Source organism: Cottoperca gobio, chromosome 9 (genome assembly GCF_900634415.1).
Source record: "Cottoperca gobio chromosome 9, fCotGob3.1, whole genome shotgun sequence".
Taxonomy (NCBI): Eukaryota; Metazoa; Chordata; class Actinopteri; order Perciformes; family Bovichtidae; genus Cottoperca; species Cottoperca gobio.
Window position 1 is genome coordinate 15,178,463 of NC_041363.1, and position 20,971 is coordinate 15,199,433.

Genomic DNA, 20,971 nt, shown 5'->3' on the forward strand with positions numbered 1-20,971 from the left:
CATTCCTCACATTTGAGCTGAAAATCTGAAACTAGGTAGTATTTCGCTTTTTTGCAATTATACGATTATCCAAATAGTTAGCTAAAATAGCTAAGGAACTTATACAGCCATACAATTCACTAGAACATTCCTGCAATAGTTATTGTCATGATATGTTAGGGAAAGAAGTGAAGCTCATATATTGTATAATAAAGTTAACACTCCCCGAGGATAATGCAAACGACTATATCTTAGCAGGTCCTAATGAAAGCTGAACACCCAAGGCAAACTAAAAAAGCTTGTTTTTGCATTACTAACTAGCAATGCCTTAAATATGTATGACAAAAAGTCTGTGCTCTATACCTCAGAGAGGAAACACAGACACTAAAGGACCAAACATTGTGTGAAGTGTGCAGAACATGCACTATATAAGAAGCTGCAGAGAAAGCTGCGCAGGGAGATGGAGGATACCTGAGCTCTGAACATGATTCATTATTGTTTATGTTATGACATAATTGCTCCTACTTTAATGCTGGGCCATGGCTCAAGGGCAGACAACTGTACAAACAACAGATTTTCTTTCAAATCCTAACAAATAATTTGCTTAAGGATGATGAAGTTTTTATCATATGTTTAACATTCAGAACGGTCTACTCATGCTGTCCGATGCTTTTAGCTTTGATAGATGTGAAGATATTAAAATCCTTGAATAATAAAGGACATCAGTGAATGAAGGGGAATTTTAGGAATTCTTCTTCCCCTTACATCAGCAAATAATCACATCACTGGGGTGAAGAAAATGTGAAGAAATTGGGAAGAGACTGATAAAGGCTGAAACAAGCTGATATGATAACACGATTCACTTGATGATGATGATGATGATGATGATGATGATGATGATGATGGGTGATGACTGTTACCTTAGAGAATTGACCTGTGTTAACTGAGTCATTCTGACTGAATGAGAGCAGCGCTTTCAGAGAGAACCACTCGTGGTTTATGCTCTTTGTCATGACAAATCATTACCGCTCACCATGGACTCTATTTTAGGAAGGGAAGAGAAGAGGAGCAGAGTCAAGGAGAAAATGACAAGAAAATGGAAAGTAACTGGATGAAGATGAGCTAAATCCTACTAAAAGATAGAGGTGAGCTCCAGATTACCCATCCTCTCTACTCCACACTTTCCCTGTAGGAATTTTTACCTTTGTAAATGTAAGTCTGTTTGTTTGTCAGTCTGTCAGCAGGATTACAGAAAGAAATACTGCCCAGATTTTTAAGAAACTTGGTGAAAGGGTGTAGCTTGGGCGATGAAAGAACCCATTAATAAAGACTGGAAATAATAATAAAGTCGAAACAACATCTCAGAAACAGAAATCAACGTGTTGTTTAAATGCCCTGTGCAAAAATGCAAGACATTTTCTTCGTAGCTTTAATGTCGCTTCCACATTACGAATTAAAGCTCATGAACACACCGAAGTTGGAAGAACGAGTAACCAACCACCCCTTGCAGCACATACATTTCCCATGAGGCTGTGTTGTTTGACTTTTAGAATTGTCCTCCTGTTGGAAAACTCAATTAACTGCCAGTGGTGAGGCAAAAGCAGCCTGTGGAGAATCTATAAGTAATCATTTCTGCCCATTCCTGAGATATTTTGACTAAAATTGAGAAGTTGAGATGGTTCGTTACGAGTATCAGTATACCACCAGACTTTGCTGTCAGTTATAAAATCCACAGAAGAGTAAAAGCAGATTGGTGTCTGAGCTATTTGAAAGTCATTGTCTTAAGTCCTGAATGAGCACCTGGTCAAACACAATGACTTTGGTCAAACTAAAGTTGAGCTAAAGATGTAGATGGGTTGTGACTCACTGGGGCATATCCAATACAGAAAGTAGCTGAACTATTCCCACCTCTTTACCACCCATTTGCTTCATTTCTCTATGAATATTCTCTCTCTCTCTTTGTCTTTCGCTCAACCAAACTATTTTCTCCTCCTTTGGTAGTTTAGAATTTTACATCCTCTGTTTTTTAAATGGCTTTTAAGATGGCTGATTTCCTGCCCTTCAAGCATCTCGCTGCACTACCAATGTTTATCCTGGCATCAGATACTATTCATCCTCCTTGTTCAGGGGCTTAAGTGGCAGCAGAATGGTCTAGTCCAGGGACTGATGGACAGATTTAGAGCTAAAAGTCCTGGGCCGGCCTTTTCCGCCGCCCCGAGGGAGCCGGCAAGACTGAAGATGCCTCTTCTGCAATGGATTTGTTTTTATTGCCTGCAAGGCCATCTTAACTTAATACAATAGCCCTCGCCCTTTCCCCCTGGCTTAAGGTAGGCTATTAATTTCTTACCTCTGGTAAATCCATAAGCTGCTACACTCTGCCATTGGAGAGGATAAGTATGGATCCCTTGAGCCCTCTCATGTAAATCTGACATTTTAAGGTCCATGTGGGCATTTTAGTATCTAAAGGGATTTATTCTGTCCAGTAGTTTGCCTGCTTTGAATGAAGGCAAACATAGTTCTCTGATAGTAAATAATTAATTAGGTAAAATGGACTGCATTTACATGGACTGGTATAAAGCGCTTTTCCAATCTTTGCGACCACTGACAGTGCTTTACACGTCAGCATTCACACAGAGTCAGAGGCTACTACAAGGTCACATGCTCATCAGTAGTGATGAACATTCATACACACACTCGCACACCATTGCAATCAGGAGCAATTTGGGGTTCATTATCTTGCCCAAGGACACTTTGACATGTTGACCGCCGGGGCCGGGGATCGAACCTCCGACCACTGGTGGACGACCACTCTTCCTCTTAAGCCACAGCCACTTAGTCAGAGAGTAAATGTAAACATCTTTGGCCTTTTAATGTAAACAGAGCTGAGGTAATTAACATAAATAGCATAGACCGCTAGGAATCAAAATGTACATTTAGTTATTGTGCACACCTGTAGGACAGATACATAATCATGTCTGTCAGTACATACTCCGACTCATACGTTTACACCCATACTGAAACGTTTAATTAATATGGTAGCGAAATTCAGACAGCCATTGCCTTCCCTCCAGTAAAGCTTCTTTCATGGTGAGAGACCCACAGAAAAACATATTCACAGTATCTCAGGCAGCACACCTTTTCTGACCACCTCAGGCAGACGAACGTGCAGCCTGGTAGTCTGCAGCACTAACCCAGCAGAACTAAAAATAGCCACAGAAAAACATGTTCCCCACTGATCACCTTGGGGAAAGGAAAATGCATAACTACTCCCTTCATTTTCCCTCCCATACCTTTAATGACCACCATCTTTAATCTGCGATCACTCCCTCTTTGTTTTCCCTCTCCTGCTCATCCCCTTAGCCTTTCCCCAATTAGCCATAGAGTAGAACTGGCGCAGGTCATCTGACTTGTGGACTCGATAGGTGGACACAGTGTGGGTCCAAACGCAGAGAGCTGAGTCAATTCTAAATATAAAATAAAGCATGTTCTTATCTCACAAAACAAGGTGGTTGTAACCAGGACGGGACCGACAGGATTACGCTTGTGAAAATATGGAAATCAAATCAAATATTATTTATATAGCCAATATCAAAAATAAGCCTCAGGGTATTTATATTCTGCACTGCATACATGTTTTACTTTTCTATAATAATTGATACCACCACATTGCACTTGGCTGTTGCGAGTGTGTCAGAAGTCACAGCATAATAAACGACTGTAACTCTGTAATCAATTAAAAAAAACACAGGTCAAAAGTTATGTTCAATGCTGCCTTCTGATCAAAAAAAAACAATTGAAAACAAAACATAATATTTTTATCTAGGTTTCAGGTAAAAGCTGCATGTATTTTCACAGGTCTCTTTCTCTTGAAAAAATTCTGTCAGGTTTCACAACAGCACTAATTCAGCTACCTTCAGGGTAAACATTTTTTAATTGTGTTGTTGGACTGTGAAAATCAGGCAATTTTAATCCAGTCAGAGCTCTGAGACAATCCAAAAGAAGAGAACAATCAATTTTTGTAAAATGTAGAAACCATGTTGTTGGCATTCAGCCTTTGCAGTGGATTGCCTCTTACCTAAAAGATTTATCAGTTAAGGATATAATTGATAACCTTTTGTTTTCCTCTGCACATGTCTCCCTACGGTGTACCACATGGTTCTACCTTGGAGCCACATTATATTCTCAAGAAATATGCTTTCAGTGGGATCCATTTGTAGAAATTATAACATTTCTTACCATGGTCGCACTGAGAATATGCAGCTCTTTGAAACCCACTGACCTTTCAAATTCCAACTGTGTCCTAAGTGCTAGGTTTTTCCAACTAAGACCTATTGAGACATTAAAACAGTTTCTCTCATTTAGAGACGTAGAGACATAATATTATCTCTTCACCTATTGATTACTGTAACTTTTTGTGTGGGAGTCATTCAGTCAGCCTTGTCTCGCCATCATGCAGCGTGTTCAACATGCAACAGCAAGGCTTCTAAGGAAGAGAGACCATTCCTCCCCCTTTGCTGGCCTCCCTTTATTGGCTTCCAATTAAATAAAGATTTGATGAAAAGGCAGTGAATCACTTCCAGACCTCTTAGATCGTTTGTCTAATGTTTTCAATCCATTCTAAACTCCCAGTAAAAATCCAAGGGTTATTAGGCATTTCCCATCGTTGACTCAGTAACAGTTTACCCTCTCACAATGAATTATATTGTGCTGATGCTTTTGAATGTAAATATATCTGTGGACTTCTAAGTTTTTATTAATTTTTTGTTTAAATTGTGTAAATGTTTAACTTTTCTGTAAAGCACTTTGGTCAGCAATTGTTATTTTTATGTTCTGTACATACAATGTCTTCACTTGTCTTAATATTTAATTGCCTGTGGATAAAGTTACTGGTATTTAAAATGCAATGCCAATCATACAGAAGATCATGTATATTAATGAGTACAGCTGTGGAATGCTAGCAACACGGACACAGTGGGGGCTGTTTAGCTTTTTTGGCAACAACAGAGCACCATGCCATCACATCACCCCCACATGGTAGAGCACTCCAAATTGCCAAAACAGTTTGGCCTGGATCATCGAGGCTGTCGGCTGGTGAACTTTCTCTTTTATTTCTTCTGGAAAACGAATAGCTGAATAGCTGATTGTATGTCAGGAATCTGTATGATGACTAAACATTCTTTCAACTAAAAGGAAGAGCGAAACTTAAATAAAACAGTTGTCTCATTTGTTTCTAGTCTGTCCTAGTTTTATTCCAGGTTGAACAAAGGCTTGTAATGCTGTGTTCTAAGATGAGACAAAAGGGATGTGATATGAGACACACTTAAAAAAAAGAAAATCAGACATCCACTTCAATTAGAACACATGGTTGTTGCTAACTAAACCCATACAATGTTGATTGTGATTGAATGTCATGTTGATTATGACTTTTTCTTGACAAATACAAGGAAGTGCAAAGAATCTGAGGATGTTTACAGAATCTGTATTCAAATGGAGGATAGACAGAGAGCAGCTGATCTGCAGGCTGCAAGGCCAATAAGAAGTAATGATACCTAATTAAATGGGACAGAGCATGTCCCAATGCTGGCTTGGCGAGGATGGCCATGTCACGTGATTCAGCTAAATTGCAAGGATGAGGTCATACATGTCATGATGCTTCTGTCTTGTAATTAGTATTTGATTATATTTATGATGGATTGCATGTGTTTTGGCATTCTTAAGAGCACTGGACAGTGCTGAGTATATATATGCCCTGCCTCATTGGACACATTGGTCCAAGATATCTGCATTTGAAAAGCCATCATTGCACATGCCATCCCTAAACACACAAGGTATCTGTGGTTCAACAGCATGAGAAATGTGGAGAGAGATAGAGGGAGAACGGGGATAAGAGAAGGGGGAGCGCGAAGGATTAGAAATGCAATAAAATGAAGAATGAAAGCGCTTTGTGTGGAGGTTTGATAATAACTATGCAGCAGATATGGAATTAACTGGCTGGTAATAAGCCATTTCATCAGTCAGATCGGTGGTGGGCTTTACAACCAGCATTTCCAATTTGAATGGAGTCTAAGAAGTACACTGATTGGCTAAAGGTCCAACAGCTCATTTTCTATGAGAAGCGCTGTGATAATCTGCACAGACTGAACCCATCCCACTCACTATCTCTTCTCCTCTGTGGCTACCACCCCAGTACAAACGCCAAAAGTCCTACACAAACCAGAGCAGCATGGTTCATATATATTCTGAATCTTTATTGTAATGTTTGATCTCAGGACTCAGGATCTCATCAATTGTAATGTTAGATGGATTAGCCATAGATCATCTATGTATACTGTATAACCTTTAGACATCGGAGCATCACAAGAGGAAGCTGAACTGTTCAAAATACATGACACTTCTCACGTTGCGCAACAGGTCTTACCCTTTGTTCTAATGATGTACAATGAAACCAAAGCCATATTTTAGGTTGTAGGAGTTGCAACAGTTGGTACAAAGTATAACATCAAAGTTTGCAAAGCAGTAAAACATTCTAAATGTTAAAATTCATAGTCTAGCCTATATATTTATTTATCATCTACTAGGGTAGCTAAATGCAATGCGCGCGGATAGAAAGACAAGGGCATACTCTTCCCCACTACACTGGGGCAACATGAAAGAAACACCTACCGGGAATAGCCAGGTTGGTGAGCGGAATAGTGTGCATGCTCTGCGGTAAACTTGCCATCCAGTCTGCAAACCGCATGTCGTTTCTCCCGTGAGACGAAGCCATGCTGCTACCGTGCACAACGCTCCGTTCTCCCGGACCGGTGCCTGCGCCAACCTGGAGTGCGCGCTCTCTCTCTCTCTCTCACTCTCTCTCTTTCACACAGATACACACACACACCAGCACGACAGAGTCAGTCCACACCCCCCTGATCAGCACACATCGGCTGATGGCACAATTATGAGAATGCGGTTTGTTGGATCGATCCAAATATGGCATCAGCTTTCCAATATATATTACGCAGCAATAACACTATAACGAGAACGTTTCAGTTTTACAGTCATGACACAAATACTACCATTCTAGCTTTCAGTGTTATTTCTTAATACGAGGCAAGACTACCCAAAATACAGGCTTATTTCTCATGAAGGTTTACAGCATGGCGGCATAACAGTCAACAATGGCTGCATATTAAACATTATATTTTGGGACAATGTAGTTAAATGAGTATATCAATAGGCCTACCCAGCTAATTACTAAAACGTTGTACATTTGAGGATAGAATATTTTGAGCATTTCAAACACTAAAAACATTTCAGTCAATTAACATATGATCCTACAGGCCTGCATGAAGCAGTAGTAATTATCACCAAATATGCAGATATCCTCAGAATAACAGAATGTTTGTAGTACTAGTGCATTATGTCATTATTTCTCAAAGAAAGTATGCTAAGTACGGGCTGAATATATTTTTGCTCCAAATACTGAGGTTGAAAACTAATTCCTAATTGACCTAGAAACACGTCTGAGGTCATGCACTTAGACGACATATGGCAGTGATTCATTATCACTGCACTTAATATAAAACAAACAATGAATTACTTACAGGATCACCGTGGTGATAATCAACTGGCTGGCCACCTTCTTATGAGTCATTCAATAAAGTAGGTCATAATGGTAGAAAGATGGAGAACATACCAAAAATGGAATATTTGTCAAGGTATGCCTCAGTTTTTGGCTGAATACACGGACACATTTCTCCCATAGGAACCGTTTAACTATTGGATCTGTGTCCAGTGCAAACAAGGCGACTGTCCTCATCTGCCAAGCTTTGTTTTTTCCCCCCCCAATGTCCCACTTGGTTGTTTTTCTGCATTTATGTCTGATGAGAAGTGCTGGAAATCTAAAACCACTCTGGACATACACAATCAATATTCACATAACCACCATAATCAGAAATTTTCAACATGTAGACTCCATTGAATATGCATCATCATCATTGATCATAATAATAATAATAATAATAATAATAATACATTAGATTTGTATAGCGCTTTTCTAAAAACTCAAAGACGCTTGATTAACTTAGTCCCAGGTTTGGGGCTACATCTATAAATGATCAGCATTGTGAAAATAATTAAAGTAACAATAACAAACTCTTGGGGGCCTTATCGTGTAGTTAATATGGGGAAGCCACAAGCAAAATAGCACCCAGAGTTGTGCCGCAAAATGGCTAAAGCCAGCCCTGCTCGCCTGCCACCAACCTTATCCCAAACAGACACAATGTGCAGTAAAAATCCCTTAATGCTGCTCAAACTGTTCTCAATCAACTCACTGTCCATATTCACTATTTAAGCAAAGCGCAGTTGCTCATGTTTTAATATCTTCATTTGTAATGAATAAAAATCCCATCATGTACTGCTCATGTTCAAATCTATTTATTTGCGTAAAAGCCTTCCATATTTCTCATATTCCTTCATCATTGCATTTCAGTACCCGTATGGGAAATAGCTTACTAAATGTAGGTTTATAGGGTACCACTCTTGCTTGACTCATAAAGGGATGGTGCTGGATTAACATCGACAGCCGGTGGCAAAAGCTCCTGTCACTTTATTCCATTTTTTTGCTTGATGATCCAATCCAGTTGATCTTCTTGAACCCGAAAGCCCAATGGCTGAATTCTCCAGTTATGTAATGGCCCTCAGGTAATAGCAGCGCCTTTCTACTCGACTGGAGAAATCACATCAAGAATGTCATTGCAAGCGCACCACCCATATATAGAAAGCTCTAACCTGTAGAGTGTCAGAAGCAATCACTCTCAAAGCACTCATTTGCTTTTAATTATTGTGTAATTTGATGAATAATCTGAACAAACAAGCCAGCTATTGTTGTTTTTTAAGATACTTTTTTATCCAGAAATGATAAGATTTAGAGAAAAGAAGAAAGAAATCCACTTGTTCCGCAGAAAAAACAAGGTTGAATTTTATTCTATATATACACAAAGCCAAGGGGAGAGCAAATGCCTGTGTAAAAAATGTTAATGCTAAAATGTGTGGTATTGTCAACTAACTCTGAAATATATGAGAAAAAAGACAGTTTATAAAACAGTTTGACATTGTGGCAGCAGTTATTATTAAAAATGCTTTAGTCAGATCCTTTTTATTACATCTTTATTTTCCAAATCGAGAAAAAAACAAATATATCTTACATTGGATGATATAATTCAAGGACATTTCTTTTGTTACTTGGCTTAGCACAAAGTTTAAACAACTACAGTACAAACATTTTCCCTTCTGTGTTGAGTGACAAATGACCTGATCTATAGCACTCATTTGTTTTCTAAATTCATCTAATTTCAGCTCTCTATATACTGTTACATTAAATTGTTGATCTACAGTAAATATTATTCAAATAACTATCATTTTTGTTCATAGTACAAGTAAAGTTGCATTTTTCTTAGAGAGCATATAAAGAGTATTACCAGTTTGTAATGTCATTTTCAGATAGAATATTTGGTAATAAAAATGAATAACTTAATGGTGTAATCCTTAACCTGTTTTGCCTGATCAGATCCCAAATCTCATGTTGGCTCCTGTGATTCCCATTCAGTTAATATTAGTGAGGAATAAATCCTTCAGATATTTACATGCTTGATAACCGGCGAACTGAACCAAACTTTTCTGTTTTACAAGCATATTTGACCCGTCTCTGCTAAACCAGCTGTTTACCACAGACTAATTAAATGTGTCACACAAACCAAAAACACTCGTCAGATCCATTGCTCCTCCTCTAGATTTGCTGCATGGACCTCAGGTTGGGAGACACCTAGAAGACACCAGACAGATCACAAGGAAGAAAGATGTCCCATGGTTATGATACTTGAAGTTTGGAAATGAAATAAAGTGCTAGTAGCCAATACTTACTTCAAAATTGGTGCCAGTGCATGCTTTGATATCCTCAGGAGTGAGTCCCTCCCACACTTCTATCAGAGTCAGGCCTTTTGTCTTATCCACATCAAACACAGCCTGGTGAACAGAAACAGGGCAGAAAGGGAGGGGGGGGGGCGGGAGGGAAAGAAAAAAAAGGATAAGATATTTAAGAGAGAGATATGAGGGTGGGTGATGAGACACAAAGACAAGTTCCTTAATAGATGGGTTTGAACCCTATGACGTGTGGTCACAGACAAGAATGTGGGGGCCACAATTATCAAAGTGACCTAAAAGAGATGAACCCCCCCAACAAAATATCAGTGGGGGACAAAGTACCACTTCATCAATAGATGACAAAATAGTGCAATTATTGGTGAAAGGACTCAGAGAGTGGTCCTCAGCTCTCCGAGGTTTGACCACTACAAAGTAGAGAGCAATTGCGCATTAATTGTGGCACTACGTCTAACAATTGAAACATAAAATAATAATTAATTTAATTATGAATAATGGAGTTGAAGTGTAAAAGGTAATCATTAATGCAAAAAGAGAAATGTCATGGACAGATCACTTGAAAAAACAAGTGCCTTGCTGGCTGTCTGAATAGTCGGAGGCATTGCTAGCATCAAGGAGGTAGTAAGGAAGGTCAATGTTAACTGAATTCCACCCTCAACAACATTTCCTTGTTGACTTTATTATGCGGACATGGTTAAACATGCAATGTGAGTTTCTGTTTACCAGTGATCACACTTCTACAAAAACACTACACCCAGGGGTTTGCGCATATGCTTTGTAAAGAGTTGCTCTGAATATACATAAAATCACAAGCAAGAATTGATAAATCTAACACAAGGTTTATGCACAAAACTGAAAAATGAGGCCCCTGGAGATCCCTAAGACTAATTAAATGCTGTACATGGCCAAAAGCATCGCATCCATACAAGAAGGTGGAAACCTGTAAATTACCACAATGTTTTCTGAAAAGTAGCAACAAAAAAGAAAACCATTCTGACACTGACTCTGTAAAGTACCTTCAGGCAACAGACCCATTATTTCCTCTTCAAGCCTTCTTTAAGGAGACAAGATAACCACGTTCACTCTTTGAGCCATTTCTGTGAGCACAACACCAGGGTCATACAGTTTGTTCTGTCCGGGACTCGTCTTCCACACATTTAGGTTTTGGTTCTCTTCTTGCTTTGATTCATGAACATGTAGTGAATAATGATCCTCAACACTGTAACTTTATGTTGGATATGTTTCCTACATTATTGCTGGTTGCTTAAAGATTGGGATAGATTTTCAGCATAAACATGACCTGTGTGGCTGTCTCAACATACTATAGACAGCAGAAAGCAAAACGGTTGATTTCTCAGGTAACTACTGCAAGGTAATCCCTTTCTCCATCAATTAGTTGGATAATTGTCTTCGCCATGGATATCTGTTACTGATATCAATTTATTCAATTTGAAATACCAACTTTGACAGAAAGCTGCTTTTCAACACAGGTCTGAAGTTAGGTAGGTGTACGTTCAGTACAGCCTTTATACAATAACCCTTTTGAACTAAATCTGGAGCTATATCATTATACCTATTAATGCAAAAAAAAATACTCTCTGAAGTCAGGCCAGGCACACACAGCTGAGCGGCTTCTTGTTGCTTCTCTCAGCAGGGACTGACAGGCTTAGCCACAAACACATCCAGGGAGAGCCTGTCAGGACTCTCAGCTCATTAGAAGCACACACACACACACACACACACACACACACACACACAGTGACAGTGCAGGAGGCAGATATCTCACTCCATTATAGCAAGACAGATGGAATGTCACAAGGAGCAAGGGTCCATGGATAACACAGGCAATGACATGCCTCTCCAATTGTGACACCTGTCCCAAGTGATTAAGGAAAATAAAACATTTGTAAAAATGTGCCAGAGGGGGTCGATATAGTTGCAACAACAGTGTGCACATATAGCAGTTGCTATTTATAGTTAATATGAGCTCTCAGTTTGACATACTCTGCTTTAAAATGCAGAAGACCTTGACACAAAATGGCCTGGGTAAGTGAATCATAAAGCAATGAACAATCTGATATCCACACTGTAATACTGAAAAACAAAGTGTGCCTCTGCGAAGCAGCCTTTTTGTTGTGAAACTGTTGAGTCACCTTTCTTCACATTCTTCAGAGCCCCAACCATCATTAGCCAGATTGATGCAAGTCAGTCATTAAGAAGCTGCTAGTCTACCCCTATGTGTTTGTCTGGCACGAAGTGGGCTGAATGTCATATAACAAAAATAAGCCAACATCATTCAGCCCACTATTTGCTTTAGAAAAATGTGGATGTAACAAAGAGACGGGAGTAAAGATTTACATTTTAACTTCCAACAAATAAACTTCAAAATCTCATCCGGAATCCTGTCATGCATTACAGCAATTACAAGGAGCAGCCTTGGACATGTGTTCAGACAAAAACACACAGTAGGACAATAAGATCATTTTAATTTGGTTTCTAGAGTTATAATTGCCGTCATTCACCCTGTTGTCATTATGGAAAATGCCACAGCTAAAACGTTTCTGCCCATTTTGATGAATGAATAATTCAAGAGTCGTGCTGCTTCATGAATGGGCAATTATGTTTTTTAACTTTAAAAACAGGAGATAATTCCCTTAATAAATGTTGAGAAGAAAAAAAGACTGATAAACTTAGTATGAAGACCATCGTCATGGCAGCAACCCAAGCACCAGTAGCCATGAAAGTGGTGATTTACTCACTGCACGTGATGAACACAAACACGATCACAATCCATCATTTCAAAGACAATGCTGCAAGCGAGCGAGCTTGTAAACAGGGGAACTGTGGTTAAGAGAAAAAGAAATGGCAACATCGTGTATAAAGTGGTTCGAACCATATAGAGAGCAGAGACACGCTGCCTAAGGCAAAAGGTTTCCCATCACCCAGTGTCTCAAATCATAGCAACACTATTTTGGACAACATTTGAATCACTGTCCCTCCTGGCTATCAAGAGCCAAGGAGGATGCTGTGCTTGTGAAAATACATAAATACAATACATTGTGTATGTCAGCATCTGTGCATGTGTCTGTGTGGAGGGAAGAGAATGTTTTGTTGCAGGTTTGGAAGGCTCCAGTTTCTGCTCTCATTTTAGTAACACATTGGAGCAGAGATTTTAATCATGTGGGATAGCAAATAGCAAAATTAATTTAGGCTAACCATTATCAGGCTTATTAAAGGCACTGTTTGCCAACAGATTTATTGTCCCTCATTTGCTACTGCTGGAAGTGTCCTCTGGTAATCACCACAATAATAATTTTCTCATATCCTACAAGTTATTTTATAGACCCTGTTGTTGGCTGTTTAATAAAGAAAAGCTTAACTGTGATGATGCTGGGCTGTTGTATGCATTTCATCTGACCAAACCTTGCTGAATAAACTTCAGACATTAAGCTGTAATGTGTTTTGCACCGACACCTTTAATAAGTTTTTATTTTGCAACGATGTTCCGTGATATTAACAATTGTATGCGACACAAATGTCCTGGCAATATCCTCACGTAGGTTTTCTTCAGGAGTTAAAGATTTGCAAATGATTGCTTTAATTGATCAGCGTTAACCTTCATTCAGAGATAATTGTTTTTCCTCATCATTATTGTCATAGAGAAACACGTTAGCAGAAGAGACTAATGTTCTACTTTCAGACGTATCATTGGTTAAATGATACCAGAAAGGACGCCGCAAATCTGTCAAAGACAAGTGGAATCACATTTCCTCTCATGAAACTAGCTCAGTGAGTCTGATTTTCAAGTGTGTGTGAACCAACTATGCTTTCTTTCATGTTTCACTTAGCTATTTGAATATCAACGAAAAAGGGGTAAAGACCAAATATTATTTATCAAATTTAAATGTGTAAATATACCTCATTGTATCTACAACCTTTGCATTAGCTATAATTCAATTACTGTGAAGCAAGATTAATAGTGTGTGTTATTTCCCAAATTTCTCTAGGTGTGTACCAAGATGTACCCTCAGACTTCCCAGTCATGTGCGTGCTTGTGCACATATTAATAGGGTTAATAATAACATAACATTTTGGAGTCATTTAAAACACTTGCATGAGCATGTGTCACTGACGCAGCTTTCGTCGTAGTCTTTTACATCCTGCGGTTGCTGTGAAAAAACTCTTCTAACTCATCACTAAGGTTTCTGAAAGGAAAGAACTCAATAAAGTCAGATGGTTCACAAGCAGTGACAGCAAGGCACTGGAAGGCCCCCTGTGGGTAAATCATAGTGTGCACATTATTTATTCATCAGTCTTGACCAATCCATACATGCACTCTGGGGTCTTCAGGGTTCTTACATTGTCTCAAAGTCTCACTAATTCAGCGTTCAGTGTGTTTCTCATACACTATGTGTAAGGCCCTTAAATAGAAATGTGTGAAGATGTTTTAGGTGTTTAGGAAAACCTTACTCAGATACGATATTGGAGGGAAGAAGCATTAAAGAAAGGGGGCCTGAAGAAATACAGAAGAAGAAGAAGTGAACTATTGGATCTATTTATTTGATTTTCATTCTGACCATTGCTGCCAGGTAGAAGTATTCTGGTGATATCAGAGAGGCTGACAAGCTGACAGTCATATGTCTGCCTTTTTGAAAAGCTCAGCTTTCCCTGTCCAAACTACAAAGAGAGACTGGCATTGTCCAAGGAAGGGCATCTTCAAGATGTGAACATTTAGGGATGGACAATGACCCTTTGGTGTGGATGGAAGGCCAAATGGAGAGAAAAATAATATTGTTTAAATCTATTAACAGTGCAACAGACATGGCATCAGGAGGATTGAGCTTTAAATAGTGGAGGAGGGCAGATGTGTAGATAAGAAAATAATAAGAACGGATGAATAGGAAAGAAGTATGTGTTGAAAGAGATGGAAGGAAATGAGAAGAGAGGTCATGAATGAAAGAATGTAAGAAATTTGAGTCATTTCAAAGAAAGTATGTAAGACGAGAAGAGAGTACAAATGGTTATAGAGGGAGAGAAAGCAGAAGGAGATGAAATGAGGAAGGTGGAGAGGAGGAGGAGGTGGTACCAATGCTAGCAGGGCAGCAGAAAGAGCTTTAACATTTATAAATATTGACAGAAATCTGCTCGCTGAGAAGAAATCACAACAAAAGCAAGTCGAGCAGGAAAGAACAGACTGGGTGAAGAAAAAAAATCACGGACAATGTCATGGCCACGCCTGACTTTGACCCTGACATGTCTGAAAAAACCCTGAAAAGTTTTCAATGAGTGAGTTTTAAAGGCGGTAACCACCAGAGGGTTACAGGGAATTGACAAAAGTACAAGACGACACAAAAACTGCATTAGCACTAAGTGCTACAAGCTGCTGGAATGTCTTGATTTACTTGTTTTGCTATACCCCCCCCCCCCCCCCCCCCCACAACACCTTCTTTTCCCAAAGAGCCTTCTTGCCTCCTCTTTTCTTACTTCTAACTGCCATCTTCACTGTTCTTAATTTTTCCCCCAACCTTTTACCTTTTGCTTACTGTAGCACTATTCTGAAAAGACAAGTGTTACCTATGATTTGGATGTTGGTCATTAAAACCCCATTTGGCTGGATTTATAATCCCAGAGGCATGTGAATGACAAAATAATGTTCACGCACCTCCACATCTAGACCCCCTCCCCTCTCCATCACAGTATGTGCTACCAAGTATGACAACACATTGCCGTAAATGGTGGCTATATCTAAATGTTTTTACCTTCTTTCCGTCACACAACACGGAACTCAAACTGTGGGGAGCTGATGAAATTCTAAAAGCATCGCAGGCAGAATGAGCGCTCTTCACACACACACAAATGAAGAAGATGGAGATTTTATTTTTAGGCTAAACTCCCTTTGCTTTCCAAGGGAGATTAAGCAGTAAGATTTCCCAGAGTACAGCTCCGTAGTCCAACTGTTTACTGTCAGCATGTCCCCAACTCGCATGAAACACTGAAAGGGTGAGTCAACCAAGACTACCCAACAATATCCAGAATCTCAGGGTAAACCTCGTCCATCCATGCTACTGTGGAGCGTCTTGGTTACCTAGAGGACCTCCTCTCTGAGTCTTCCTCCACCTCCACAGAGAGAATGTTGGATGCGTTCAGGGTTTTATTTTCAATTAACGAACCATAACAAAATCAATAAGAAGCCTTCTTACGGAAATCAACTGATTGAATTATTGTTAATGGAATAATGTAATTTCCATCTACCCGTGTCACTCTGTTGCATCATACTAATCTATCAGTTGAAGTGTGATTGTTTTCGTTTGTGTTCGTCGGTGAGGGAGATGTAATTGAGAGATAAAGATACAACGTGTGACCTGTGTTCTTTGTCTTTTTGTGCGTCATTTATGGCCGACATTCAGGGCACTGATTGGCTGTGATTAAATAAAAGTCGGTGAATTCAAATACACAGAATATTACAGGTTAACAAAGGATAAACTTCTAAGTCACAAGCATCCACTTATGAGCACAATATGTCCCAAATAATGACTTAAAATGGCCACTGAAGTATTTAGGGGGATCTGGGTTATTGTGCTACATAAAGGCCACCGTAGTTCTCTGACACGTTTGTAAAACTGCAGTAAAGCCGGCCGCCGCCTGAATTTCAGTATGACCCCAAGCTGTGAAGCCATAGCTTACTAATTGCCACCGACTAAGGAGAACCTATGAGGAAGCAGCCTCAGTTTATGACTAACGGCTCATCCATCAATTTATGCATGCGTCTCTCTATCCACTTCTATCTAAATGTAGGATGACTATTTGCGACAAACAGATGGACGCACCTTTTCTGTGATGATCCGATCCACACACTGCTTCCCTGTTAAAGGCAGGTTGCATGTGTCCAATATCTTGTGTTTTCCTCCCTGAAAGACAAAGAGCAGTTGGTTAAAATAACTTTGACTTGTTTACTTGTGACTTTCCGAAAGTAAAGCAGTCAATCAGTTGAATCACCTACTGTTTTTTCAAAAGCCCTGTGGGCTTACTCATTCCTGGCTACAAAACCAGTCTAACTAATCAGCCGTTTCCAATACATTAAGTCCAATTCGAAACAAACAGGAAATGGTTTGTGTGCAAAACCTCATAAGGATGAGCTGGTGCTCTCTGGTAAAGAGGCATTAAGCAATCCATTAACATAATTATCCTTACTCAGTCATAATACTCATTATAGTAGGAAGCAGATACAAAGTACTCTGGTGACGGTACCAACATGGGGGAAGAAAATTGCCAATTGAATTCAAGCTGGATCCCTGACTAAATCAATTAGTCTTTTGGGGTCATTTGTAAAGGTCATGCTGGTTAGAACAGCATGGTAAAGTGCACACACAGTCTTAAATGTACACATACCTTAGCTGAGTGCTCCATGGTGACCACCACCTTGGTTCCAGCGCTAGCCACCAAATCCATGGCTCCTCCCATTCCCTTCACCATTTTACCCTAAGAATGGAAGATACAAATGCATTAAGGTTTCAGTTATCCCATTTATTTAAGGGAGAATACAAATAGGAAATACCTTACAATATATCCCAATTCAATCTTAAACAGCTATTAACAATGGCCTTAATAACCCATAGAGTTCAATCTACAACAAATAAATCCATACAAAATAACAGAAAACAAATGCCTTAATTTAGAAAGGTGGTAAGAAATGACAACAATATGTTTTTTCTCTTCCACTGCACCAATTCAAAAAAGATCTCCCAAAAACAACTCCTCCTGCGTGGCTGTGTGTCTTCAATGCTAGGATTTCTTCTAAGCTCTGTGCTCGGTAAAGCATCATTTTATCTCTGCACTAGACTCTGAAAAACACAACACAGACAGACGAAGATCAGGAGGAAGAAATAAGAATCGATCTTCAATCCCAAAAGATTCATAGTATCTTAAATTTTGGTACTTTTTGATCATCATTTCAATGGGTTACTATAACATTTTTCTTTTAATTGATAAAGGGAGGCAGTGACACACTTAGGTATGCTTTAAGAAACAACTGGTGAAATGCAAATGCAAAACGCAGGTTATAAACAATTCCAGTTTTACAAATCTAAACCACATATTTAGAATTGAGAAGGAAGTTGAAAATACCCACTGTCCATTTAAAAAATCCACTGCACTGCAAAACACAACACAACTTTTAAAATGAAAACTGTTGGCAGCGTGCTCTGTGGATTATGTAGAGCGGCGGTAGGGCTGTTTCTGGAAAGACTTGTTGCTATTGAATTTGTTAAATGTAATTTTTCTATGCTGTTCGCATCCCAAATGTAATTACTTTCACTGTCTTTGTATAAGGGCACCAGTAGAAATGTCAAGAACAGATATCTCAACACCTGAGCAAATTAAACTAAAGCTATCTGCATGAAATGATAACAATAGTGAGAAAAGATGCTTTTGTAATTGACGTGAGCAATGTGCTCATAACTGATGGTTCTTGGTACAATTCGCGTGGATTTAATGGTCTATCTATGCCCTAGACCAGGGGTCGGGAACCTAAGGCTCGCGAGCCATATATGGCTCTTTTGATAACGCAATATGGCTCGCAGACAATTTTGAGCTGACATTTTTTAACATGATTAACAGGTAATAAATAATTATATTGTGTCATTTTAAAGTAAAACATTTAGCGGCGGATTTGTTTTTAGTTCTCCCCTCTCCTTTCCTCCGCTCCGTCTCTGACTGTAGGTGAAGGTGTGTTCACACGTGTGTGCGTAGGGGGCGGAGCCCCGCCCGTCGCGAAACTGAGCAGAGGAGAAACTGCACAAAGCAAGCAGTAGACCGGGGGGGGGGGGGGGGGTCAAACTCAATCACAGAGAGGGCCAACATTAACTGGGACTACGTCGAGGGCCAAACACGGTCCACATTTATTGAACAGGATACACATATTGGATAAAGTGCAAAAAGATATGGAACATATTAAAGTCAACTGCAGACGGGTTGCTGAGCAGTTCAATTTTAATATCTGAGCTGCAAAGTCGGCAAATGCACTCAGTTGATCAGCAGAATGCTGTCGGGAACACAGTGGTGAAGATGTTTGTCAGTGTTTGGAAACACGTAGTGACCAAAGTTTCCTGCTGCATCAGAGTCTCTCACAGGCAGCTCGGCTTGGAACGCTCTCACTGCATCACACATGTCTGTGATCACATGGCCCTGAAGCTGCAGGTTTAACAGTGAGATGCTTCGTTATGTCGCACAAACAGTCCAGCTCACATTGTCCCAGAGATCTGTGGTGTGTTTCCCTTTGCTTTCCAATAACTTTCATTTCATTCACATATTTAGTTACTTCCTCGAATGTCTTTTCCCGTGGTTGTGCCATGCATTGATTTACCAAAACCAGCAGGCCAGTTATGACAGATATGATATTTTCTCGCGGGCCGGATATAATTGCCTTGAGTTTGACATCCGTGCAGTAAACACTGAAACCTGCACATAAATGAGATAAATAACGTAAGCGTTTAGTTTATTTAATAAAAGAGCACGTGTTCAATGAAACACTGATACCTCTATTAGTACTCGGAGAAGTGTTATTCTTAAAAAATGCATGCATAAATTTGCATTCAAATCTATTAAATATATGGCTCTCAAGGAAATGCATAAAAAAATATTTGGCTTTTATGGCTCTCCCAGCCAAAAAGGTTCCCGACCCCTGCCCTAGACTCTATGGTATTAATGGTCTCACAAAGATGCAGCAGAAACAGGACTCAAGTATTTAGTATTGAGATGAACTTAGTTAACTTATAAGAGCAATCTTGGTGCTGTGATTGGGCCTTCTCTATAAAATGATATCACAGTTGCATGATCTTTGAAGATGATAGCTGGGTGCAAACCAAGGCTAACTAACTCTGAGTAACTAAGGGTGTGTGTTGCTAGCAGACATCAATAACATTGTACTATAGACAGAATAAGATCACAATCCCAACCATTCACACATACCCAGGGACCACCATCTCTTATTTATTCAGAAACAAAGAACAACGATTGCACATAAATGTGAGCAAAGCACAGAGCAAGCAGCAACGCATCTGCACTAAAGCCAACTTCAGGAGGCATCCCTCTATAGTATAGAGAGCACAACTCTATAGTATAGAGGGATGCCTCTGGCTATTGTTTCACCTAAAACACTGGCTATTGTATAGAGTCTATACAATAGCCAGTGTTTTCATTAACTTTTAAATCAGTAGCTTAGATAATATGTTTAAACTAGGGGCTTTATACCGTGTCTGAATGCTCCCATGTGCACGAAAGCTTTGTGTAGTTACAATTTCAGTGAAATAAAATCCAATAACAAAATGTATGTTTTCTTCATAAATTAATTTAATTTTAATTAAAAAATTAAGAAGCAATCTGAAAGATCATCACAGCAACAGAACGGCCATCAAAGTTAATATATAATACATAATTCCCAATAAAGATATTTCGAAATAAGGAAGGCTGACATGAAGATATGGCCACAGGGTGACAACTGAGTAACTGAATTAAAATCCCATTTGCTCATCAATCATGTGAAGAGTCTGCTTCGCTCTTTGCTCGATAACCAGAGAATCTATATGCCAAGTGTGGTTGGGAAACTGTCTGCCTCCGGGGAGGCCAGCTGGGTGGAGGAGATATCAACAGAGTGGAAGGAGGGTTGGGAGAGGGGAGGTGGGGTACAGGAAGTACGGAAAGGCATAGACTGAGGATATGGGAGAGGTCACATTCAATTTCATATGCATTATTGTATTACCTTATAGAACGCCTGATACATCCTTAAATAAAACCAGCAAAATCTATGTTATTAAAATAGTATCCATTTTGACATTTAACCTTCAAACACAATCTTTTCACCTTTTTTTTCCCGTCAGTGTTTTCATTCAACATACAGTGATACTCCAGAAGGGAGCAGTATCCTTTTTCACATGATCAATGTTAATGTCATTTCTGACAGTCAAAGGGCAAGGTGGTGTATGCAGAGGCCCTAGGAGAATAACACTGTCTGACCTGAGAGTAGCAGGTCTGGATTTACAGCTGCTAATGTACTCCACCCAGCAACTAGGCTGTA

At 39.4% G+C, this 20,971-nt stretch overlaps 2 protein-coding genes across 2 annotated transcripts in view; both read right to left on the reverse strand.

The window, feature by feature from the left end:
- Positions 1-6,869, reverse strand: part of plcxd3 (phosphatidylinositol-specific phospholipase C, X domain containing 3) — a 15,834-nt gene extending 8,965 nt beyond the window's left edge. The window contains exon 1 of the mRNA XM_029440604.1: positions 6,643-6,869. Coding sequence (XP_029296464.1) covers positions 6,643-6,745 — 103 coding nt within the window. The 5' untranslated portion in view covers positions 6,746-6,869. The remainder of the gene's footprint in view (positions 1-6,642) is intronic.
- A 2,243-nt stretch (positions 6,870-9,112) lies between these two features.
- oxct1a (3-oxoacid CoA transferase 1a) overlaps positions 9,113-20,971 on the reverse strand; it is a 44,674-nt gene continuing 32,815 nt past the window's right edge. Inside the window, exons 14-17 of the mRNA XM_029439238.1 lie at positions 17,290-17,379; positions 16,728-16,808; positions 9,883-9,984; positions 9,113-9,784 (exon numbers count right to left, since the gene is read on the reverse strand). Of these exons, the coding sequence (XP_029295098.1) occupies positions 9,749-9,784; positions 9,883-9,984; positions 16,728-16,808; positions 17,290-17,379 (309 nt within the window). The 3' untranslated portion in view covers positions 9,113-9,748. The remainder of the gene's footprint in view (positions 9,785-9,882; positions 9,985-16,727; positions 16,809-17,289; positions 17,380-20,971) is intronic.